This window comes from Mus caroli, chromosome 8 (genome assembly GCF_900094665.2).
Source record: "Mus caroli chromosome 8, CAROLI_EIJ_v1.1, whole genome shotgun sequence".
NCBI classification, from domain to species: Eukaryota; Metazoa; Chordata; class Mammalia; order Rodentia; family Muridae; genus Mus; species Mus caroli.
The window spans coordinates 21,507,166-21,531,891 of NC_034577.1; the positions used below are offsets into that span (position 1 = coordinate 21,507,166).

The 24,726-nt window shown below is 46.3% G+C and overlaps 2 protein-coding genes across 6 annotated transcripts in view; both read left to right on the top strand.

Moving 5' to 3' along the window:
* The window catches only part of Erlin2 (ER lipid raft associated 2), a 28,596-nt gene extending 24,166 nt beyond the window's left edge, over nt 1-4,430 (top strand). For all 5 annotated transcript variants that reach the window (XM_029480444.1, XM_021170911.2, XM_021170909.2 and 2 more), the window contains 2 exons: nt 982-1,061; nt 1,406-4,430. In XM_029480444.1, coding sequence (XP_029336304.1) covers nt 982-1,061; nt 1,406-1,609 — 284 coding nt within the window. In that variant the 3' untranslated portion in view covers nt 1,610-4,430. The remainder of the gene's footprint in view (nt 1-981; nt 1,062-1,405) is intronic.
* A 3,160-nt stretch (nt 4,431-7,590) lies between these two features.
* Nucleotides 7,591-20,210, top strand: Plpbp (pyridoxal phosphate binding protein). Its single transcript, XM_021170912.2, has 8 exons — nt 7,591-7,795; nt 10,198-10,305; nt 10,567-10,602; nt 11,093-11,168; nt 14,866-15,000; nt 16,899-17,041; nt 17,835-17,933; nt 18,884-20,210. The coding sequence occupies exons 1-8, from the start codon at nt 7,697-7,699 to the stop codon at nt 19,013-19,015; spliced, it is 828 nt and encodes a 275-aa protein (XP_021026571.1). The 5' UTR covers nt 7,591-7,696; the 3' UTR covers nt 19,016-20,210.
* The last annotated feature ends 4,516 nt before the right edge of the window (nt 20,211-24,726 follow it).

Consider the following 24,726-nt stretch of genomic DNA (forward strand, 5'->3'; position numbering starts at 1 on the left):
GGTAACATAGAAAAGCTGTCTTAAAAACACCAGCAGCGGAAGCACTCACTGCCAAGCCTGATCATGGCAGAGAAGAGACCTGAGTTCCCTAAGTTGTCCTCTTACCTCCACACATGTGCCATGCTGTCCGTGCTCCACCCCTCTCAGTAAATAAACACTGTAATAATGAAAAGGTTTTAATTTTTTAAAATGGTGAAAAGTAAACAAAAACAACCATAAACCAGCATCCCCAATTAATTATTGCCCCTGAATATTTCCTTGTGAATGTGCCTGGAGTGCAGCTGGCGCATCCCCGGGCCACGGGGCTCAAAGCTGAGCTGGGCATCACCACTGAGCTGGAGGATTGCTGCTACATGAAGTGCTGAAGCAGGTCTGAACCAGACAGCGCTCCTCTGGACCAGCATGCACGAATCTAGAGTTAGCCAACCTCATCACTGTTAGAAACTTTGGGGAGATGGAGTTGGAAAGGGTCATCTGTGGTATTGATCTTAGGTAGACCCGTGACAGGCATGGCAGTGCATGTTTGTAATCCCAGCACTGGAAAGGCAGGGTCAGGGTGACACCATATGATATGCATAGTGTACATCATGTATGATGAAGCCAGATGGAGGTGTCCTTCTGCAGTAAACCAAAGCTCTTGCTGCGATGTTGGGAAGATCTCATGTTACTTTCTTTTAGAGAATTGGTTTCTCTGTACTAACAGGAAGTCTGCATAGTCCAATGCTAGCCTAGCTATAAGGTGAGACCATTTCAAACACAAAATACACACACACACACACACACACCAATCTCTCCAAGGCCATGGAGACCAGAAAGTGTCTTTGTTGGGTTTTTGTTTTCTGCAGTGCCAGGAATGGAACCTGGACTTTATGTGTGCTGGACAAGTGCTGTCTATACCACTGAGCTATAATTGCCAGCCCCCAGACTGTACCTCCCATGGTTTTGTACTTGATCCAGTTCCCTGCACCCTTCACCCCTTAGATGCTGCGTTCCTGGCCCGGGAGAAGGCGAAGGCTGATGCTGAGTGCTACACAGCGCTTAAGATCGCAGAAGCAAATAAGGTAAAGGCTGCCTGACCCACCATCCTGAGGAGGTGCTTGCCTTTGCCGCTCGCTCCCCAGAGCCCTTACAACAGAACTGCGGACCCTCTGCTGGGTTCGACGGGCTTCTCTTGTGTGGGAAGCCTGGAGAGAAGCTTCGTTTTGTGTTGAACAGGAAAACTCTGGAAACTGTTGCTACTCTGTCATAGACCTTAGATTATTTTCTCTCAGAAAAAAAAAATGGTTTCTGGGTAGCAGGGAGGCCATGAGAAGTGCAAACGCATGTCTGCTTGACAGATGCCCTCCCCAGATGAAATTCCTCTCTGGTGTCCTCTCCCTAAGCTCTCTTCACTTTTCCATCACAGCTCAAGCTGACTCCAGAATACCTGCAGCTGATGAAGTACAAGGCCATTGCTTCCAACAGCAAGATTTACTTCGGCAAAGACATCCCCAACATGTTTATGGATTCGGCAGGGGGGCTGGGCAAGCAGTTTGAGGGGCTGAGCGACGACAAGCTGGGCTTTGGCCTAGAAGATGAGCCCCTCGAGGCACCCACAAAGGAGAACTGAGGAAACGCTGTCTGCAAGCTCTGCTCGGGCAGCTTAGAGAGAGCTGTGTTCTTTAAGATGAGACAGAGCGCTCCTCCTTTCCACACTACCTTCCTTGACTCTTCTTACTGTGGTTAAAAAGGAAGAATGGGCACAAACTTACCCCCTTCTGGGAAGGGAGAGCAGATGGAGAGTTGTTTTTTGGGTTTATTTTTCATTCAGGTAAGTAAGTTGTATGACTTCTGAGAAGGTGTATACACCGTAGATTTGACCTCTGACCTGCAGACACCAACATTGTCACTTTGAAGCTGGTTTAAGTGGGGCTACTGTCAGTATGAAGAGGGAGTGTGTGCTGCCTCCTCGTGCTTGAATTCCTTCAGGGAAAAATGTACTCCACAGTTCTCTCCCTTGCCTCTAGTGTAGGCAGTGTCTGCGTGTGAGGCTCATGACACAAGGCCGTCTGCTGCGGAACATGAGCTGCAGAGAGCGTTGGCCTGCTGGGCTTTTTGACTGAGTGGATTACTCGAGAGTTAAGCTGTCTTGAGCCCTTTTTAGGAAGAACTTGGTGCTAGGTTTTGCAAGGTTTTCTACACACTGTACTCTGCCCTAGTGTTTGTTGGCTACATCTCACCGCAGCAGGGCTTGGTCACACCACACACTCCTTTTCCATACTTTGACCTGATCTGTGATTTCATTTCTTCTTGAATAATCTATTCATTAGTTGCACTCAGCGTTAAGATGGGAACAAACAAGCACTGTTAGCTGATGACGTAGCTCCTTATACCCACCCGTTAGCACTGTAGTGCTGTGTGGCTAATTATGCGTATACTTTTGAGACCAAACATCTTTATCATTATGGAGATTCTTCATTGAAGAGCTCTTAACACTGTGGAGAAGGGCCCAGCCAGATGACACCCAAGTAGTAGTGCCTGTGGCCTGTGCTGGGGGTTTGTCTGACACACTGATGAAGAGAGCAGGCAGCCACTTGAGAGTCGGCTCCAGTGAGTCACCCTAGGAAACTGAGAATGGGAAGAACAGATATGAAAGAAAGGGATTTCTTATCCTGAAATTGCGCTGGGGGCGGGACTCCACCATGGCCTGTGAGTGCACACAGAATGCCTCTGTGGAGGGCAGCTCTGCAGTTAATCGGCAGACATGGCAGTACCCTGTGCAACCATGACTGGCTCTAGCTTAAGACTTGGCCTTGTTAGCTGGTCCCCTACCTCATCCTCCCCACACACACAAAGCACCTACTGTTCTCTCTTAGGTGACTACTATAAATGATATTTTCTGGCATCAATTCCCACCTCAGTTTTGGTTTTGTAAGTCGGGCCAGTTTGCTCCTAAGTGGCACCAGACTTGTCAGGTATTTGGGAAGCATTCAGCCGGCCCAAAAAGAGGCAGAGTTCATTGTGCTTACTTCAGATGTTCCCTTCTCGGTCCAGACTCCTCAGACGGAGATTTCTCAGGCCACTGACCCTGGCCACACTGTGTACAAACTACAAAATGTTCCTGAAAAGGACATTTTAATGTGCTCAAAAGCTCTTGCAAAAGTGGGTTTTTTCCCCCAAGACCAACTCATCTTCTTCCCATTTGTTGCTGCTAATCACTTGTTGAGAGCAACATGCTATGCCCAGCATCCTCTCTCGCACATGCACCTCAGAAAACACTACTTCAGTGGAGTCGGTGCAGGAGGGAGGGTATCCCGCCATCCAGCACCCTCCTAGCCCGAGAGGCTCTGTAACTAGCATTTTGAGAGCTCATCCCTCCTTCACAAAGAGCCACAATAGAGTCCTGCTGCAGCTGCTCCTTCCCTGCCCCTTTAATGTCACTTCTTTAACAAAACATAAATGTCCCCATGTCATAGCATAAATTCAGTAGCTATTGGTATCTGTCACAGCAGTAAAATCATGGAACTCAGATGTCTTTTTAGCATGGGATAGATACCTAGCCCATCTGTCTTTATGACCTTGTTTTTTGTAATACTATAAAATCTGATTTAAAGCATTTGAATTCTAAACATATAAAATGTGATAAGCCTGCAGTTTTGTAGGCAGTGAATTCATGGCTGCTATTTTTAAGTAGAACTTCTATCAAAATGCGTTAACTGTTTGTAAAATTCAGTTTTTGTAGGACTTTCCCAAGGCCCAGCCACCTTGACAGAATGCTTCTCACTCACTAAATGTTGCAGAAGCAATTTATATTCCATATAGGTTTTTAATCACTTTTCAATATATGGTTAGAATGTTTGTAAGGAAGCCTAAGTTTAATAATTTTTATATAACTAAAAATAGGTGTGGAGGACTCAGTGTGGGTACTGAGGAGGAATGAAGTGCTCTGAAAAGGGCGGTGTTTCATACACGATCTGTGGGGCTGTGTATCTCGTGAAAGTGAGATAGCCGAGCTTACTGACCTGGGCTGTCGTCAGCTGGACCTCGATAAACTGTACCTGGACAATAGCTCCTCTGTCTGTGAACTTCACCTACTTCGTTGTCCTTAGCGGGCTTCTAGCCACTGTTTGTTTCCTTATAAAAGCTGGAATGGGCAATCATGTGTTTGTACTTCCATTCCTTTTTATCTCTACTTCTGTGTAAACTGGTGATTGAATAGTTAAAGCAGTTTTTTCAGTGTGCCCCAAGGGCATTAATGAGCCTTTATAACTGAGAAATGATTCTTGTTATAGTAAGTATTCCATAAATGATACTACTAGATAAATTACCTTGGGCTAATAGCTCCAGGATTTGTTTCAGACAACAAAAAAGGTCTCAATGTGAATATACTTAACATTTTGGATTTAATTTCAGTCTTGCTAAATAAAATGTTTTTGTCTTTTTCGATTAAAGTAAAATTTACCAGTAGATTGGAGGACAGGTGATAGAAATCAAACTTCCTGGTAATATAGATTCTTACCAGCATGCTGGTACATGCCTTTAGCTCCAGCACCCGAGGAGAAGAATCTGTTTGAGCCCAGCCTGATCTGCATAGTGAGACCATGGCAAAAACAAACAGAATTAACACATTGCTGCATTTCTCCAGAAGATAAAGGCATTCCCAGTTGACCCTAACCTCGTGTGATATCAGTTTAAGTAGGTAACTCCCAGACTGGCTGTGGCAAACTGCCTCCCCTGGTGTCACTAGATAAATGTTAATGTCAGTTAACTTTACAAAAACTATATACCATCCCAAATATTCCACAAAACCTACTTTTATAGAAGAATTTGCACTTTATCTGAAATTTGCATTTAACTGGATATTTTCTTTTAAATAACAAGTTTGGGATATTTTGGGTTGGGTTTTGGTTTAATATATATAGTAGCATAGGGGGTTTTGCTGATGTATGTCTGCATACCACATGCATACCTGGTGCCTATGGAGGTCGGATGAGGACATTGGATTTCCCGAACGGGGCAGTTGTGAGTTGTCCCTTGTCTGCTGGAATCAGGCAGGGTCCTCCTCAAGAGCAGCCAGTGCTCTTAACCTCTGAGCCATCTCCCCCTCACCCGCCCTGCCACAACATAGTTTTCTTGGTTTGGTCTTTTTTTGGTTTTGGTTTTGGTTTTGGTTTTTTGAGACAGGGTTTCTCTGTATAGCCCTGTCTGTCCTGCAACTCACTCTGTAGATCAAGCGGAACTTGAACTCAGAAATCCACCTGCCTCTGCCTCCCAAGTGCTGGGATTAAAGGCATGCACCACCACGCAGCTTCCCACCATGTTTTTCATTGTTGTTTTCTTATGTTTTTCTTACACTGGGCTTCCTTTCTTGTTGAAAATGGTTCTTTCACAATTTGCACTTTCACCATAACCCACACACACACTAGCATCTTTTTTGTTCAGTTTTTTTTTAAAGATTTATTTATTATTATATCTAAGTACACTGTAGCTGTCCTCAGATGCACCAGAAGAGGGCGTCAGATCTCGTTATGGATGGTTGTGAGCCACCATGTGGTTACACACACACACACACACACACATTGGCATCTTAATCCCTTACCCTCCCATCAAACTTTTCTTCCCATCCAGTCCCCCTTCCTACTTTAAAAAAAAAAAAAATTCACTAAAACTTTATTTAATGAACTATGTTATTTTTTTCTTTATTATTTATCTGTTCACTTTATATTCCAATATCAGCCCCTTCTCTCTTCCCAGCACACACACACAGCTCCTCCCTCCATTCGTCCTCCCCCCTTCTATGAAAAGGGGGCAGCCTTCCCTAGATATCACCCTCTCTGGCACATCATCTTGTTCCCCTACATTTTATTTTTCTTTTAAGTAGGGTTGCTTGCATAAGCCTGAGCTGTGAGTTATTTGGGCAAGGGCAACTTTCTAGTAGCAACACCACTGAGAAATATGGCTCCCCTTCCCCAACAAGCACAGCTGTCCCAGGATCCTCAGACTGGGAGGGCCTCAGGAGCTCCCTCCTCATTCACAGGCGGGGGGGGGGGGGGATGATGCTGATGGCCCCAGTCCTGCACAGGTGAATGCTGTCACTGTTGGTAATGGGCACAGGAGATGTAGCAGTTCACACTACTCCCTACCCTCTGGCTCTTAGTTTTGTTTTTTCCATATCCCCCCTCTTCCAAGAGGGTCTTTGAACCTTGAAGGAGGTAACACAGATGCTCTGATAGAATTCAATAATCATTTATTTTGAGCACTTTGACCAGTTGTGACTGTTAATCATTACCCTTTATAACACAAACAGCTTCTTTAACCAAGGCTGAGGTCAGCACTAACCTGTGGGTATAAATATTCTGAAGGCAGTTTGCTGCCATGTCCATTTAGTAAAACAGTAGTAGTAGGTTCTGTGTGTGTTTATGTATATGTGCAGATAGATAGATAGATAGATAGAGGCCCCACCCTAAATCTGTGTAGTATTTATAGGTCTCATTTTTACATCTGTGTACATATGTATATACATCCTTGTGCATGCACACATGCTCCGACACCCTGGCATTCATGTGGAGATCAGAGGAGATCTGTAGGAGTCTGCACTCTCCTTCTACCATATGATTTTGGACAGCAAGCGCCTCTGACCCCTGAACTGTCTTATCACCTTCAGTTTTTTTGAAGCAGCACGTCTCTTCGACTTCACGTCCATCCCACCTTCACGAACCCTTTAAACTTGACCCACTTATTCCTTGCTGCTGACTAGTTCTTTCCAACTGCAGCTCTACAGCCAGCTTCTCATTAGACTCACTCTGTAACAGGCTTCTGGGCCCTTTCAGGTTTGGGGGGGTTTTTTCACTGTGGTGACAGCAGTATATGAAGAGGCATTTACCTTCAATATCATTACTCCTAAAGTCTGGGATGGAGAGAGAGCACTTACTGCTCTTATATCAAAGGTTCAGAACCCAGCACCCACCTATCCACTCATCAGCTCCACCCGGTTTCATGCCCTCCTCTGACCTCTGTGGGCAGTTCACAGACTTACGTTCAGGGGAAACACCCACACAACAAAAATATTAGAATATTTACATTAAAAGGGGGCTGGAGAGATGGATCAGTAGTCAAGTGCACCTGTTGTTGCTCTTGCAAAGGATCCAGCACACACGTGATGGCTCACAACCATCAGGTCAAGGAGATCCAAAACTCTCTTCTGGCCATGGCACCACAGATACGAGGACAAAACAAATCAATGCACATAAAAAGTCTATTTTTAAAAAGAAATAATGGCCGGGCAGCGGTGGCACACGCCTTTAGACCCAGCACTTGGGATTTCAAGGCCACCCTGGTCTAGAGAATGAGTTCCAGGACAGCCAGGACACAGAGAAGCCCTGTCTCGAAAGAAATTTAAAAATGGGAAGGGAAAAGAGAAGGAGAGGGGAGGGAAGGGAAAGGAAAAGAAGAGAGGAAAGGAAATAGGAAAGGAACTGAATGGATAAATGAAAGTTACTTTAATGTCTTGGTTTATATCGGCCCGCCCAGCCCTTGAACTCCCTAGGCTTTCAGCCCGGGTAACCTCCGCCCTCCCCAAGATGGCGCCCGCCTGGGTGGCCAACCTCCGCTGGGGGGAAGTGGCTGGATGGTGAGCGGCGATTGGACCTCTCAGAAAGGGGGCGGGACCGGAAGGTGGTCTCGGTGAGTCGCGGGTCCTCCGGGCATCCTCTGGGGAATGTTGAGAGGTGGCAGCATGACGGCGGAGCTGGGAGTCGGGTTCGCGCTGCGGGCCGTGAACGAGCGAGTCCAGCAGAGTGTGGCGCGGCGGCCGCGGGTGAGGACCGGCCGTGGGGCACTGGGGCGGGCTGGAAGGGGGACACCTACGTGGGACGAGGTGTCACGGTGACGCAGAAGGGGCTCCCGGAGGGGCGGGGGCTGCAGAGGGGATCGCTGGGTTTCCACGGCGGTCTGGCCTTGAGGATCGGGACTTGTTCGGAGGTTGGCTTGGTTGGAGAAAGGTGTTCATTTAGGGCAAGTGACTCGTATCCAGGCGTCTCGCCATTCGTCATTGCCCTCGGTACCCCCACGCCATTCTTCACCTCGGTACTAGAGCCCTGGGAGGGCCGTGTCCACCCGCGATCACGTGCGTTGCGGCGGCCGGGAGCCGTGGTCTAGGTGCGCGTGAACTTGACACACACAGAGCGGGCGGGAGCTGTCAGGTGCCCTGTCACAAGCGTTTGTTATTTTCGTATGGTTGTTTTGTCCCCCATTGGACTTCTAGACCGGTGCCAGTATCTGCTTTTCTCCATGCAAATTAAGCTACGTTATGTGAAGTGAGACAGAAAAAAAAAAAAAAAAATCAAAGACCTTTCCTTTCTGATCTAGTGTTCATGGTCTGAGATTTCAAAATGATGCCTGAAAACCGAAGGCTGAATTAACATAGTCTTCTCTTAACTGAAGTCTGGGCATGTCCAGTTAACTACTCTAGCCCTAGGGTTCCTCACAGCGGAAGAAAATTAAGAGAGCCTGGGGAGTTCCTACCACCTTCCTGGTACCGGTGTTCTGTTTCTTCAAAGAAAAATCTCAGGATTTCCCTAATGCAGCCCACTCCAGGAGTTAGGCCTGCTTGACTAATTTGTCTCTGGAAGCCTCCAGTTCATCATCACACTAGGAATTAGACACAGTCCTTGAGACAGTGATGACACAGTCAGCCCCTCAGAAGGAGGCAACAGGAGACCGTGTGGTAATTGATGTGACGTCTCCAAGTCCTTGAGAGCACTGTGGTTCTGTGACAGTCTCAGAAACGGTGGGGTACACGTAAGGATTTGTCTGCGGCTGAAAGCAGGGGAACCCTGCATTTTATGTAATGTATGTGAGGAGACTTTGGGTGAATCTAATCCTGAACACTGAGTTGTGGGTGTCTCATTGTCAACTCTGCTGTCTGTTGATTGATTCATAGACTGAACAAGGCAGTGTATGTCTTTATCTCAATTGAGCCTCTTCCAGGGTGAGTGGAAGTGTTATTAATAATTACATCAGGACCAAAATGAGTTTCTAAACTGTTTACCTTCATGTATCAGAAGCCAGAAGTGACCTCCCAGCTAAACAGGATGTTGCCTTCCCTTCATGAAGGATGCTGCTGGGTTTTGTTTTACATTTGTTTGTATGGGGTTTTTTGGTGCTAAGGATACAACTCAGAACCTCACAAATGCTAAGCAGACCTTATGCTACTGTTACTGTATCCTCGATAAAAAGATTTGTGTGTGTTATATTTATGTATGTACAAGTGTGTGTAAATATGTGTTATATGCATGTATGTACAAGTACATGTGTATATGTTATGTGCATGTATATATAAGTGTGTATATGTGTTAATGTGCATGTATGTACAAGTGCCTGTGTGTTATATGCATGCATGTACAAGTACATGTGTTTATGTACACAGTATACTCATATGTGCAAGTGCACGTGCCATGAGTGCACGTGGAAGCCAGAGGTTGATGTCAGGCATCTTTCTCTATTGCCCTCCACTTTATGCTTTGACACCCTGCATCTGGAGCTAGCCAGCCAGCCCCAAGGATCCACCTGTCTTGCCCCCATCCCCACCCTGCCACTGGGATGACGGACAAGGGGTACCAAACTTGCTTTTTATATGGACAATGGAGTCTAAACTAAGGCCCTCATGCCTACTTGGCTACCATTTTCCCACCAAGCCATCTTACCCACTGCAAACCCTTAAACCTCCAGCACTGGTTGACATGAGAACCGTCTGGAACACTCACAAGGATCCGCAGGCAGGGTTGGAGCTCTGTGATGTAGCACCTATCTCATGTGCTCAAACTCCAGGGCTCTATATTCAGTACCAAAAAGAAAAAAGAAGGAGAATGGATCTTATTAGTGCCACGCTGAGATCTAGGCCGGTCTATTTTACAAGGTGTGTTATGGTGGTGGTGGTCATGGTGGTGGTGGTGGTGGTGGTGGTGGTGGTGGTGGGTGGTTGTTTGTTTATTTCTTTGTTTGTTTGTTTTGTGAGGCAGGGTTTCTCTGTATACCACTGGGATGTTCTGGAACTCACTTTGTAGGCCTTGCTGGCCTCGGAACTCAGGGGTTCGCCTGTCTCTGCCTCCTGAGTGCTGGGATTAAAGGTGTTTGCTACCACCACCTGGCTCTACAATGTGTATCTAATTGGGACAAGATTCCACACATTCACTCACGTGGCTCCTTCTCTTTTGGCAGGACCTCCCAGCCATCCAACCCCGGCTCGTTGCGGTCAGCAAAACAAAACCTGCAGACATGGTGATCGAGGCCTATGGCCACGGCCAGCGCACTTTTGGAGAGAACTATGTAAGATTCCTCTTATAAAGAACTGTTGGGCTGGGCGGTGGTGGCGCACGCCTTTAATCCCAGCACTCGGGAGGCAGAGGCAGGCGGATTTCTGAGTTCGAGGCCAGCCTGGTCTACAAAGTGAGTTCCAGAACAGCCAGGGCTATACAGAGAAACCCTGTCTCGAAAAACCAAAAAAAGAAATAAAAAAGGAAAAAAAAAGAACTGTTGGGAGAGTGGTGACTGCCAGGCTTCTGACTCGTTCTGTTCTTTGCTCTTTAGGTTCAGGAACTACTAGAAAAAGCATCAAACCCTAAGGTACGTTAGCCATGAGAAGTGTTGCTTCTGTTTAGAAGCCTTAGCCCTTAGCTGAAAGTTACACCTATGTTGATGGTGGAATTTTAGAACAGAAAGCTGGGCTAGGGATAGAAGCCATCCGTATTTCCACTGCGCCCTAAATTTCAACTTCTATTAATATTCTCTTGTGTGACTGTTAGTGAATAGTGATTTTAGGAGAATCCTTGGGGATTTGAAAGCATAAACCGAAGGGGATGGGATGCAGCTTTGAGGACATAAATCATTTATGCCTTTCATGGATTATTTCTGAAAATCACAGTGAATTGATGGGAATGAGAAGGGAACCAGCGCCAGGCTTAGATGCCTCTGCATTTCCTTGTGTCTCAGTGGGAGACTGGCTGAAGAGAGGGGTGGCAGTTTATCATTCCCAGGAGAGCACAGGAGTGAAGGACATCTGAGCTGACAGAGCCACCATGACCTCGCTATCAAACGGTCCCCTTCTTCTCTTCAGATTCTGTCTTCCTGTCCCGAGATCAAGTGGCACTTCATTGGTCATTTACAGAAACAAAACGTCAACAAACTGATGGGTAAGGCAAAACTCTCAGCACGAAGCCAGGCCTTCTCTGTGATTGTATGGCTTACACCACCATAAGTAAGCAGCTTTGAGAACACCCCCAGCTCACCATTTGTATGGCGGGATTTCTTCAAATAAAACATCGTGAAATAGTAAGAATGAAGTGTGAGGACTGGCAGGTGTGGCTCAGCAGCAGAGCGCTTGCTCCTCATTTACAAGGCCCTCGCTCGGTCCCCAGCACCATAAAAATCATTACTAATCACAGAAAGATTTGACTGTGTGATGTGTGAGGTTCTCAAGTAACCATACTTACTCCTCTCAAGGTATCAAAATTTAGGAAACCTGTATGGGTTTTTTGGTGGGGAGAAAGGAATAGGGAGAGGCAGATTGTGTGTATAGAGGTCAGAGCAACATGGAGGAGTTGGGTCTTTCTTCTCATTATGTGGGTCCCAGGGATGGAACTTGGGTTGTCAGGCTTGGCCGCAGGCACCTTTCCACACTGAACCATCTTGCCTCCCCTGGCATTTATTTTTCTTAACAGCTTTGTCAGGGTAAAATTGAAAAAAGCTTATCTAACTACAATAAATCACACAGACTGAAAGTGTCTGACTTGATCAGTTTTGACAGAGGATTACAACTGTGAACTGGTACAATAATTAAAATAGCAGGCATCTATCCCATCATCTTGTCCCCAGAGGCTCCTTCCTGTCATCCTGCTCAAATATTCCTTGTCTGTGCCACCGCTGTCATTTCCATAGTTCAGATTTTGTGTAAATGGAATTACAAAAGAAAAGGTCTTCCTTCTTTCTGTCCTGACCTAGTGTTGACCTTTATCACGGTATACGGTCCTCCCATCTTCCTATTCTGTACTATTCCACTGTATTTACATATCACAGTGTTTCCATTCACACTGACGAACATTTAGGTTACTTCTAGTTTGGGAGTATTACAAATATGCTGCTATGCAGATGTGGTGGCACAAGCCAGAATTCCCAGCACCCAGGGTTAATAAAGAAGTATAATAAAAAATAAGGCAAAAATTCAGACCATTCTTTTTTCAACTCTATCCTCTCCTCTCCCGTTATTTGTTTTCCAGTTGCAGAGTTCTCTGCTTGCTTGTTTTCATTTCTTCTCTGGGCATGGTGACACACGACTCTAATCCCAGCACTCTGGAGACAAGGGCAGGCAGATCTCTAGTCTAAAGAGGCCACTGGTCTACACAGTTTCAGGCCAGCCAGAGCTAAATAGACCCTGTCTCAATAAAATAAAAATAAAGGACTGGAGAGACGGCTCTGAAGTTAAGAGCACTTTCTGGGTTTGGCTACTCAGCATGCACATGTCAGCTCACATCTCTTTCTAACTGGAGTTTCAGGGATCCAAAAGCCTCTTTGGCCTCCTTAAGTACCAGGCACAAATGTGGTGCACAGACCTACAGGTAAAACATCTATGGGCATAGAATTAAACATTTTTAAATAAAAATTTCTTAAAAACTTGAGTAAATAAATCTTTCTCCTATGATTCATCTTGAATTGTTTTATTTGTCTCGATAGGATCTGGCTCTGAGGGATAAGATGGCCTTGAGCTCACCATCCATCCCCCTGTCTTCTCCCCTAAATGTTGGGACTATCGGCATGTGCCACCTCAGTCAGCTTAAATTTTTTAACTAACTGTTTAAATATAATAGCCACGTAGTGTGCACTTTAAACCCTGATGCTCAAGAAGTTTCAAATTTTGGATCTTCAATTTTTGTACTATAAATCCTAAGGCCACCACAAAAAAATGATAGAACAAGGAGTTATGGCTAATGAATGCATAACATGATGTAGTCGTTATAGAATTAGTCCCACAGGCAGGGAAACAGTAAGAAAACTAAGGCTCTAGAAATGAAACTTGCCCAAGATTAAGCACTAAAAGGTAAAAGGTGTCGAGACTACCCCTAGCTGGAGAATTACCCCCACTGCTACCCCTAGAGCCCCAGATCACAGCACATGTGTGGACTGGGGTTCCTGCTTGTTTTTTGTTGCTGTAATAAAGACAATGAACAAAAACAACTTAATTTGGGAAGAAAGGGCTTATTTGGCTTATACTTCCACATCAGTGAAAGAAGCCAAGGCAGGAATCTGGAGGCAGGAACTGAATTCAGCAGATACCATGGAAAAATGTAGCTTACTGGCGTGCTCCCCATGGCTACTGTCTTATACACCAAAAGTGCCTACTCGGGGACTGCACAACTCGCAGTGAGCCGTGCCTTCCTATATCAGTCATTAATCAAATGGCACAGACTTTTCTATAGGCCAATCTTCTTTGTTTGTTTGTTTTTCGAAACAGGGTTTCTCTGTGTAACCCTGGCTGTCCTGGAACTCACTCTGTAGACCAGGCTGGCCTCAAACTCAGAAACCCGCCTGCCTCTGCCTCCCGAGTGCTGGGATTAAAGGTGTGCGCCACCACTGCCCGGCCAGTCTAGGTAATTTAACTTCTCATTATACATCATCCTGTGCTTTTTACGTTGCTGTTTTGCTTTGTTGTTTTCTGAGACACAGTCTGACTAACCCGGGCTGGCCTAGAACTTGTGGTAATCCTCCTATCTCACCCTCCTAAATTCTGGAATCGCAGGCAGGCACGACCACCAGCACACCCAGCAACATGGCGGACAGTTTTGTTTGGATTTCACACATGGTGTCTGGTGTCCGGCTCAGTTCTAGCTGCTCTCATATCCTCATAGATATTCTTCTGCTGCTGTGTCGTGGGACACAGTTTACATTTTATTAGAACAATTTGATCCTTGTAGGGTTTTGGGGTTTTGGTTGGTGGGTTTGTCTTGCCAGGATTTCTCTATGGTCCCTGGAACTCTCCGTAGACCAGCCTGACCTTGAACTCGGAGATCTACCTCTGCCTCCCAGTGCTGGGATTAAAGGTGTGCCACCACTTTAGGTCCTATTCTTACTATCAGTTTGTATAACCAGACCAGAGCTGAGATTAGAATTAATTATTTAAGCTACCAAGGCATAGCCTTCCTGTACACTCTAGTGTCTCCATCCCAACAAGGTTCTGGGTTCAGTCTTCACCATGGAGGAGGAAAAAAGCAAGGCAGGAGGGACGGGGAGGGGAGGCAGGGGAGTAGTTAGTTGACTGCCTGGAAGATTTCTGTGCTCAGTACAATAAGCTGGTGGGGTTGTGTCATGGTCCTTTATCTGTGCCAAGAGTCATAGTTCATCGTCATTGAAGGTAGCTTTGATGACATCACTGACTGAGCATCCAGAGTGAGCTATTCTGGTGTCCTTGTCAAATAAGACCCATCCCAGAAGGTATAAGAACATGGTATCTTTCCAGGCTAGCATTTTGGCTTCTGGATAGTCTCTGTCCCTTGTCAACTGGCCTGTTTTACTCAGTTTAGACTGAGACATAATTAGATCGGGGCCTACTATTCAGAATCTCAATTGCCAACTTTCCGAATTGTCTCCGTACTTAGGCAGCCTGATCGTGGTGTCTTAGCATCTCCCTTATCCATCTTTGCTGGTGGGATGGGGCTCGCCTGCTCTCGAGGTTCCTATCCAGCAAGCTCTCATGCTTGTCTTCTTGGCAGTCATAAGACTGAACTGTCCTTTTCTTTTCCTGGAGTACTCCTCCCTCTACCAGATCAAAGGTTTGCTGCACGTCCCCTCTGGCAGCGGGAAAGCGAAGGCTGCTCCCTTCCCCCTTTCTCTTTGCAGCTGTCCCCAACCTCTCTATGCTGGAAACCGTAGACTCCGTGAAGCTGGCAGACAAGGTGAATAGCTCCTGGCAGAAGAAAGGTTCTACAGAACCACTGAAGGTGATGGTCCAGATTAACACCAGCGGAGAAGACAGTAAGTGACTAGGCCTGCCCATGGAGGTTTGCTCTCTTGAGATGGCTGAGGTTCAGGGAGAGAGTGAGTGTAAGCACCTGATGAGGAGACTGAGGAGAAGCTCCAGCCTCCTGGTGAGCTGCTTCGTCAAGATGTGATGACCCAATATAATTCTTTAATATATTTCGGCTTGTTCGGTATTGATTTGGAAGAATTATAACTTTGATGTCCTGGAAATTCCCTCCTGGAAGGGATTGGGAATTGTATGTGTCATACTTCTTAGGACAATTACCCAGTGCTTCATTGGGCAAGAGTAGAAAAAAAAAGATGCTGCTGTACACCAGTGAGTGACTGTCTCATGGGGCCTGGCTTAGCAGTGTGGCCATGAATTACAGAGGACCGTGACTTTGACATCAGACAGATGTCTGCCTGCGCTCCACCACTTTCTAGCATTGGAACTTTGCGTCAGTTACCTAAGCTCTCTGTACCTGTGTTTCCTTCTGTGGCAGTGTCATCGGGGAGTGCCCATTGTTAGAGGGTGTGGTGAGGATTCTGTACAGTGAGTGATACTTGCCCGCCTTCTGTTAAGAGTGGATGGCAGGCATTGGCTTACAACTGTCTTCTAGCCACTCACACATAGCAGATCTTGGCACGAAGGAGCTCAGTACAGACATCTGTTTTCCAGATATGCCCTGCACTCAAATCTCAGGTGCACAGTTCTCGTCCATAAACTTAGGAAAAGACTTAGCCCACCTGCCTTAGCTTCCCCTGAAAACTGGTATGAGTAAGAATATTTAGAGTTTCTGTGTGAAATGAAAAGTCGTGGGGCTGGCACAGTGGTCAGTAGATTAACAGTTACCATTATAGTGTTATATGCATGTTCCCTGACTATGGCTTCATTGCATAAAAGCAGATACAAAATTGACTCCAGAGTGTCTTTCATTTCTTGATAATTACCTGTGATTTGCCCTGACTAAATAACACTGAAAGTTCCTCCCTAGTCCATTTAGTAAATAGGGGCAAAGGCAAAGCAATATTAATAGTCTTTAAATACATAAAATTCGTCCAACCATTCTTAACTAGTAAGTTAAACTTCGCAATTTCACAGTCCCAACTTTATTATGTGTATATGACTTATTTTTGCAGCTCTATTAATAAATTGATTAAACCATAAAATGTCAGGTTTAAAACAAAGTACTGAGATTCATCTAGGACTTTGGCAGTGTGACCCTCCCTAGTGTCCCAAGACATATATTCGTCTCTTTTCTATTTCTGTGATAAAATGCCATGGCCAAGGCGACTTCGAGGCGGAAAGGTCTGTGTGGCTTATGGTTCCTGAGGGTAGGAATCCATGGCAGGGGAGCATGGCCGCCTGAGAGAAGCCCACACACATGGAACAGAGGGAGGACGAGGAAGGACATACGACTTTGAAACGTCACAGCCGGCACCCATGATGTACTTCCAGCAAGGCAACATCTCCCAGACACATCCAAACAGTGCCAAAAACTGGGGACAAAGCATCCAAGCATGGAGCCTGTGGGGGACATCCTCATTCAAGCCATAACATCTTTTCTTCTTCTCTGGCTCCCCTAGCCATTCCCAGCTAAAGTCCTGTGGAATGTGTCTTCGAGGTACCACTTTGTGTATGCAGAACCATGGGTTCAGTCTCTGGCTCTAAAAATAATAAAGGAGAGACCTGAGATGGAGTAAAGAGAAATCATCTTGAGAAATGCAGAACCCAAGTGGAAGACGCCGAGGCATGAAGGACCTCACATACACAGTCACTCTTTAGGGCCAGGGAAAGTGACTTCATCAGGTGTTCATCTGAGTCACCTCTGTTGTAAGGAAGGGATGAAAATGGAGCCTTCTGGCTAGTTAAGATGTGTTGGCATACACATCTTCCGTTTCTCTTTGTGAAGGTAAACACGGCCTGCTGCCTTCAGAGACCATAGCTGTCGTGGAACACATAAAGGCCAGTTGTCCCAGCCTGGAGTTCGTGGGTCTCATGACCATAGGAAGCTTTGGACATGATCTAAGTCAAGGACCAAACCCAGACTTCCAGGTACTGGTGTTGGAGTGATGCTCTCATGCTAAGGAAGGTATCATGGGGCTGTAGGTTCAGCCCACAGTAGGGTGTGTCTAGCATGGGTAGCATCCCACCAGCATGCAGGGATAGCTGTGAGGTACATCAGGGACCTCTCAGAACAGAGCCAGTCAGATGCAGTGTTACAGCCTCTTAGAACTGTTCTCATAAGGAGAAGGAAGGCCAGGCTCCCAGACACCCACACACCACACCCTCCTTAACCCAGTGTTTACTTGGCTAATACAATTTTTAGAGCAAACTTTTTCTTCCTTTCTAGTAACTGGCAGTTTGCATCTTTATGTTTTTAGGATGTTGTTGAATTTTTTTCTCCCCATTGCTTGGGGTGGAGCCCAGGGTCTGGAGTATACTATTAAAGCATTCTGCCGCTGAGCCACACCCCCTGGCCCTGGTAGTTTTCTTGAAAGTTGAAGATGTGGCTAAAACTTATAGTTACTTCTAGTAGCTTCTGGTAATCATTACACACCTCAGAATCATGAGAAATAGTCATCAGAAACTTTTTGGTTTGTAGTGTTCACTTTGGTGGGTCTTGTTTTTCTCCTGTTTTGTTTGTTTTGATTTAGTTCGACTTGGCTTGCTTTGTTTTGGAGACAACTCCACTTCCCTGTATATCTCAGGCTATCTATGAACTCAGGATTCTCCTGCCTATTTCCAAGTATTACAGGCCAGCGCTACTGTGCCCAGCAGGTCTGGTCACCTTTTGACATCATTGGAAACAACAAGAATAAAATGGCATCGCTTGTGTTTTTGGCAGAGGCTGCTGACCCTGCGGCGGGAGCTGTGTGAAAAGCTGGGCATTCCTGTGGAGCAGGTGGAACTTAGCATGGGCATGTCCATGGACTTCCAGCATGCTGTAAGTGTCCCTCATCCCAGTAGCAACAGTCACAGGAGCTTGGCTGCTCTGACACTCCCCCTCCCTCCCCACACTGCTCCTTTGTTTGAAGTGAAATTTATAGAAATTACAACTGAGTTCTTAAAACTCAATGTAATCCACTACATGTAATCTAGGAAAAGGCCGGGGTGTAACTTAGGATCTAACAAGTGTGTTAACCCTGGGTTTAACACACTTTTTAACCTGATTTTTAAAAGCATTTCAAACGTAAGTCCTAGGGCATTAACTATGTGACAATAAATATAAACTGAAATAAAGTACTATGTTAGCAACTCACATACATGAATTTCCAAGGTAGGAAATAACAGCTGAGTGTCCTGGCTCACTCCTATAGTCCCGGCACTTGGAAGACAGTCCAGAGGATTGCTGGTGAGTTTCAAGTCAGCTTGAGCTACACAAACAAGTTCATGCAAGCCAAGGCTACATAGTAAGACCCTGCTTTGAAATAAATAATAACAGTTCTGAAAATCAAAGTATAGAATTGCATTTTTGGAATATCATATATATTAAAACAGTGTAAAAGTTCTAAAACTAGAGCTTGTTTTATGACAGATAACTACAGTTTTTTTTTTCCATTTGGCCGGCCATCAGCCTTTGGTCATGAGCTGTAGGGCAGCATTTTGCTGTGTTGTGCTGTCCCACACCTACATCTCCACCGCCCCTTGTTCCTAGATCCCTAAATGCAGTTGAACTCCCCATGCACTGTGCAAGCTAAGATCATTACCTTTCTCTTGAAGACTGACTGCCAAAAAAGTGGCCCTGCCCTGGTCCGGGACACCAAAGCACCCAACCATCTTCAGGTGCAGCTTGGTTGTACCTTACGCAGCCTCTGGGCAGCTAGAAAGAGACTCAGCACCAGCTACACTGCAGTGTCTGACACTCTCTCCTCCACATTTGCTTCTTTCCCACAGATTGAAGTAGGATCTACAAATGTCCGGATAGGGAGCACTATTTTTGGAGAGCGGGACTACTCAAAGAAGCCTGCCCTAGACAAGACCACAGCAGATGCGAAGGCCTCAGTACCACTGGTGCAAGGACACTGAGGCCAGGCCGCTCAGGGTCAACCATGCACCAGCCTAGTTCATTTGGTGTCCGAATGTCCCTGGTCACACTCTTCCGTGGCCTTTGTAGAGCGCTGAGGATTATACGTGTTGATGGAAATCACCTGTGCTTAGCTTCGGCTATAGGAAGCTCAGTTCAAGCAGTGACTTAGGCTGGGATTTGAAGCACAGTGAGACTTCAGAACCGACACCAAATTAGGAGCCAGGACCTGAGTTCGGTTGAGCACTGCCCAGGAATACCCAACCCCTCACAAATGCGTGTCCCCATGTGACTTTTGGGTTGCTGGTGTCTATAATCGAGAAAATCAGAGGGGTTCCGTTTTCCATCTCTAATAGAACACCCTGCTGTTCCTACAAGTCCCCAATACTCTAGAATGGGGTGACTTCTGCTCCCAGTTTCCATCCTGGCCAGTAGATGTCTCCAATCACAGCTCCTCTGTGGCACTGACCTGAAACTCCAGGGGAACTTGTAGATTGCTCTTGGGCCTTTCTTGCTGTAAAAGAGGGACTTGAAGTTTATTCCTGGAGGACCACGGTGATGGAAAGTGGATGACAGGATTTCTTCACCATCATAATCCTTTTCTGGTTTTTAGCAAAGACTTGGAGATGAAAGCCTCCAGTCCTGACGCATGGTTTCAACAAGCCTCACTTGCTTTTCCTCCTCTGGGGATCAGCTATCCCCAGGACACACACTGTATTCACAAGCCAGAATGTTGCAGCTCCTGGTTGTTCACAGTGCTGTAAGAGCTCCAAAAATGAGGAAACATCTGGGCCTAGTAGCACCTGCCCGTAACTCCAACCTTTGTGGGATGCAGCCAGGAAGATCAGGAGTTCAAGGATAGACAAAGACTAAGTCAGACTCTTCTTTATCTAAAAACAACAATAAACCAGAAAGCACAGTTCTGCAGTGACCACAACAGGGCTTGCGTGTGGGCTGCTTAGCTTAGTTCCTGATAGCTTTTCCTCTTGTTTACTCCAGCCCTCACATCCTTCATTTAACAAATAACTTCAGAACCCGTTGCTGCTGAATGTAATTTCCAGACTTAAACCACTATGATTCTTGTTCTGTTTCAATCAAAGCTAGCACGGTCTTTCAGTTTGTTAAATACAAATGTGAGCTTGAATTAATTATACCATCTGTGCCAACTCTAAAGCCATTAAAGATTTATTTTTATGATCTGGTGTGATGAGTGAATTGGCACAGGGGGCATTGGAGCTGATTGAAAGCACCTTGTCTAGCCTCATGTCTAGGCTCTGGAGAGGTCCATCCTTGCGTCAGAGATGCCACCAAAGCCACACCATTACGTCAAGAAGGGTTCTGAACTTCATGAGCAAGAAAGTGTCTTCACGGAGCTTCATGACATGCCTGTAAATACAGCACACAGAAGGTGGCAAATTCAAAACCAGCCAGGGCTACGTAGCCAGTTTTATGCCACCTGGCTTGTACATTGAGACCCTGTCTCAAAACAAAAGTAAATGAAGTGTTAGCTGGCTTGTTGGCAGCTATTGGAAAAGTGCCTGCTTCCTGTTGTATGAAATTCTTTTGATTGCCTCTAGGTGGCGACATTGGTTGGCCTGAGGAACGGGCCAACTTCTGAAAAGCACACATATTTGGCACACACATGTTTGGTCAGTAGTTTGCCCTAGTAGGGCCTATTCAGTCTCACTCTCTTTATGAATAGAAGCGGGGGGCATGGAAGACATGTTTCCCCCGGTGACACGTGGACTTGCAGGCTGGGTGGTTTTGTCAGTGCTACGTCTTGATGAAGGGATCTGAGGACACCTCTGGAAGCTTTGGGGAAACCGCAAGGGTTAAGCCATGCAAGTTCTCCCTGGCTTGTGCCTGGGGAGTAAGCACAGCAGAGGAGAAGCCAGGAGAGAACTTTAGTCCAGATGAAGGAAAGAAGCCCAACTATATCCACAACGGGATGGCTCTCTTGAGAGCATTCAGCCGGGCTATGAGACTTTTGTTTCATGTGAGACAGCTGCTTGGGTTACTCCCAGGTTTTAATAGCAGCAGTGACAACATCAGGGCAAGTTTAAAGTCAGACCCACCCAGCCAGTAACTGCCTCTCCCCAACAGCCCATGCCCTGGTGTGTCTGTATCTGTGTGTGTGTGTGTGTGCGCACGGGCAGGAATGTGTGCATGCCCTGTATTAAAGTTCTCTAAGGAAGGACAGATAAAATGAACACACACACACATGGGATTTATTAGAGTGGCTTACAGGCTGTAGTCCAGACAGTCCAACAGTAGACAGATAGGCAAGGGATCCAGCAATTGTTCATTCCATAAGACTGGATATCTCTTCAACGCAGGTGCTGGAATCCCAGGGAGACCCTAAAGAGCTGCCAGTTTTCATTCCACATTGGAATCCCAAAAGGAAGTAGGCTTACTTCCAGCAAAGGAATGGCTCAGAATAGATGATCTGCCCCGAGAGAGTCGGGCAAGCAGACAGAAAGCACAGTCTTCCTTCTTCCAAGTCCTTTTTATGTGGGTCACCACCAGGAGGTGCGGCCCAGAGTTAGGGTGGGTCTTCTGACCGCAAAAGATCCAGACTCAAGTGGGTCTTGCCACTTCAAAATTTCAACCAAGGAAAATCCCTCGCAGGTGTGCCCAGCTGCTTGGGTTTTAGTTAGTTCCAAACGTTGTCAGGGTGACAACCAAGATAAGCCATCAAGTATCCCGAATCCAGCATCAGGTTTGAGAGGCTCAGGAGGCCCTGTATTCTTTTCTCTTTCAAATAAAGCATTTAAGCCTTTTATGCGTGTGTGTGTTTTTCTCAAATCTGTGTTTGTGCATCCCATGTGTGCCTGGTGATCATGGAGGTCAGAAGAGGGTCAAATCGCTGGAGTTATGGATGGTTGTGAGGCACCACATGGGTGCTGGAAAGAGAACCTGGGTCCTCTAAAACCAGCAGTAGATGCTCTTAACTGCTGGACCATCTCTCCAGCCACCACCATTTTAAGAACATTAATTTTAGCTGATCGGTGGTGGTGCACCCCTTTAATCCCAGCACTTGGAAGGCAGAGGCAGGTAGATCTCTTAAGTTCAAGGCCAGCCTGGTCTCCTAGAGTGAGTTCTAGGACAACCAGGTTTCACACAGAGAAACCCTGTCTTGAAACACCAAAATAAATTATGTATATACAAATGTATAAATGTATATATGTATATGCATACATATATATTATATGTGTATTATATATGCATATATACATACATATGTGTGTGTGTGTGTGGCTATTTTGCTTGCATGTACATCTGTGCACTACATCTGTGCAGTAGGAGGCCAGAAGAGAATGTCAGATCTAGAACTGGAGTTACAGGTGGCTAACCATAATATGGGTGCTGGGATTCAAACCCAGGTCCTCTGTAAGAACAGCCAGTATCCTTAACTGCTGAGCCAGCTCTCCAGCTCCCCTTCCTCTTTCTAACTGGCGTGTGTGCACATTCGTGTGAGTAAGTGGGGGTGTGCCTTTGCTGCGGGTACTGTACACATGTAGAGATAAGAGGACAACCTCCGGTCTGTGGTGTCTAGTTCTCACCTTGAGACAGGGTCACAGCTGTATTGCCAGGCTAGCTGGACCACAAACTTTCAGGAGTTTTCCGGTCTCTATGTACCATCTTGCAGTAGGAACACTGGAGTTACAAAAGGAGGCTATTATGTCTGACTTTACATGGGTTCAGGGGATTTGAACTCAGATCTTTTCTCTTGCATAGTAAGCACTTTATCCACTAAGTCATCTCCCCAGCCCTGTGTTCTCTCATGACAGCTCAAGTATTTAGGCAATCTGTAAGTACCCCATTTTGGATCCAGCACTGAGGCTGGGGATGGGGACATGGACACACACACACACACCTTGTCTAAGGACAGGATGATGACGATGGTAATGGTGATGAGGGTGTTATTATTACTACTGTTATTATTTGGCAGTGCTAAGATTGGCACCCTACTTCTTCTACAGGCTTTCTACCACCAAGTTGCACGCAGCTTGTTGCCAGCTTTAATCAGTGATGAGCACTGTATTAGATTTGCAGCTCTAACTTTAGAACGCTGTATTGCTAGAAAAGAAGTACACAGTTTTCATCTCTCAGTCCATTGTGCTAGTTGAGAACTGATGTATCTTAGTACAGAACAAACTCTGAAACCACAAGCAGAGGGTGTAAGAAAGGAAGGAGAATTAAGCCCAGACAGGAGGAGAATCTGCCTCCCTCCCATCATCCCATTTCCCAACATTTAGCATCAGCCTGCCGCCAGCCTTCTCCCCTGACTCCTACATCCCTCCTCCAGATCCATTCTTCACAGAGACCAATGTGTGCCAATCCACCCACACCAAACCCCCTGGGTTGGAGCAGCAGTGACTTCTATTACCCAAGGCTAGACAGGGAAGGGATGGGGTCCAACAGTACACTCACTCTGGGCTTTGGAAAGCAAGTAACTCCCTCCCATACTTCCCACCAAAGCTCTGGGAAGAGGGGAGTTTCTGAGACAGGGCTGGGTGGGGAGTTGCCAGGGTGCGATTGGTAACGGTTTGCTGAGAACTGTGACTGTCCTTACCATGAAATCAGTTGGATGCTCTTACATCATCCTCATGACTAAGGGCCAAGGAATCCAAACCACCAGCATCCTCCCAAATGTTTTACAAATCTGCCTTCTCTGGAGGAACACAAAGAAAAGGGGGCGGGGGAGAGGAGAGCTGGTTTTGTATTGTTCTGGAGAATCTAATTCTAACCCTAGCACATGCAAAGCAGGGAAAGCACCACACTCCCAGCCTGAGGAAAAGATGTTCTCTCCCAACCGCTCGCTCGTGAGGTGTTTGCGTGCCTGAGCGCAGGTGTGCATATGGAAATCAGCGAACAACTTGCTAGAATCGGCACCCTCCTTCCAACCCGATCCAGGGGTCAAACTCAGGTCATCGTGTTTGCTCAGTAAACACTTCTTCCCACTGAGGCATTTCACCAGCCCTTAAGCGGGCATTTACAAGGCCCTTAGACTTAAGTTCTCCTTTAATAACGTAAGTGTCCCTAGGGGCCTCAGAACCAGCACTTTCTTCCCTATAGAGTATTGCACGGGTTAACTGAAGGAGCCTTTGGAAGGAACCAGAGATGCAGCACCTTCCATTTAATTAATTCCTCCAAGCTTGGGCGACTCTGGAGATGCCGCGCCAGCAGAGGGCGCAATTTGGGTACGGAGGTGCTCCTCAACACTTAATGAGCTAGGCTACCCCAGTGCCAGTTGCAGGCTAGAGTTGCCCCTTTCGACATCCAACAGTGCCCCTGTTCTGCAGCCTCGGAGCTCAGCTCAACTGAGCTGCCAATTTCCAAAATAAAATCAACGTGTGACCTTATTCAGCAGATGTACCAAAGAAACAAGCGCAGAGCGGGGCCGATTTTGAAGCCAAAAAGGGAAGATGAGAAAAGAGAGAGAGGAGGGGGAAAGAAACTTGGCTGGACATGAAAGGTGTCTTGTCCGTCTGTTCCCCATTAGGCGCGATTCTCTCGCAATCTGCAGCCTCAACATAATTCTCTTGACCAGAAACTCTCCCGAGAGATAGTGTCGGAGGGAAACAAACAAACAAACAAACAAACAGCAGCGGTGTGCATCTTCTGCGGGCAAAGTCACTTAAAAACCTATTTGGAGCCGGGCGGTGGTGGCGCACGCCTTTAATCCCAGCACTTGGGAGGCAGAGGCAGG

Bases quoted from the DNA above. Each gene is read 5' to 3' on its own strand.
- Plpbp (XM_021170912.2), top strand. From the start codon at position 7,697: ATGTTGAGAGGTGGCAGCATGACGGCGGAGCTGGGAGTCGGGTTCGCG. The intron at 10,306-10,566 runs GTAAGATTCCTC...TTTGCTCTTTAG, and splicing joins GCACTTTTGGAGAGAACTAT to GTTCAGGAACTACTAGAAAA. The intron at 15,001-16,898 runs GTAAGTGACTAG...CTCTTTGTGAAG, and splicing joins TAACACCAGCGGAGAAGACA to GTAAACACGGCCTGCTGCCT.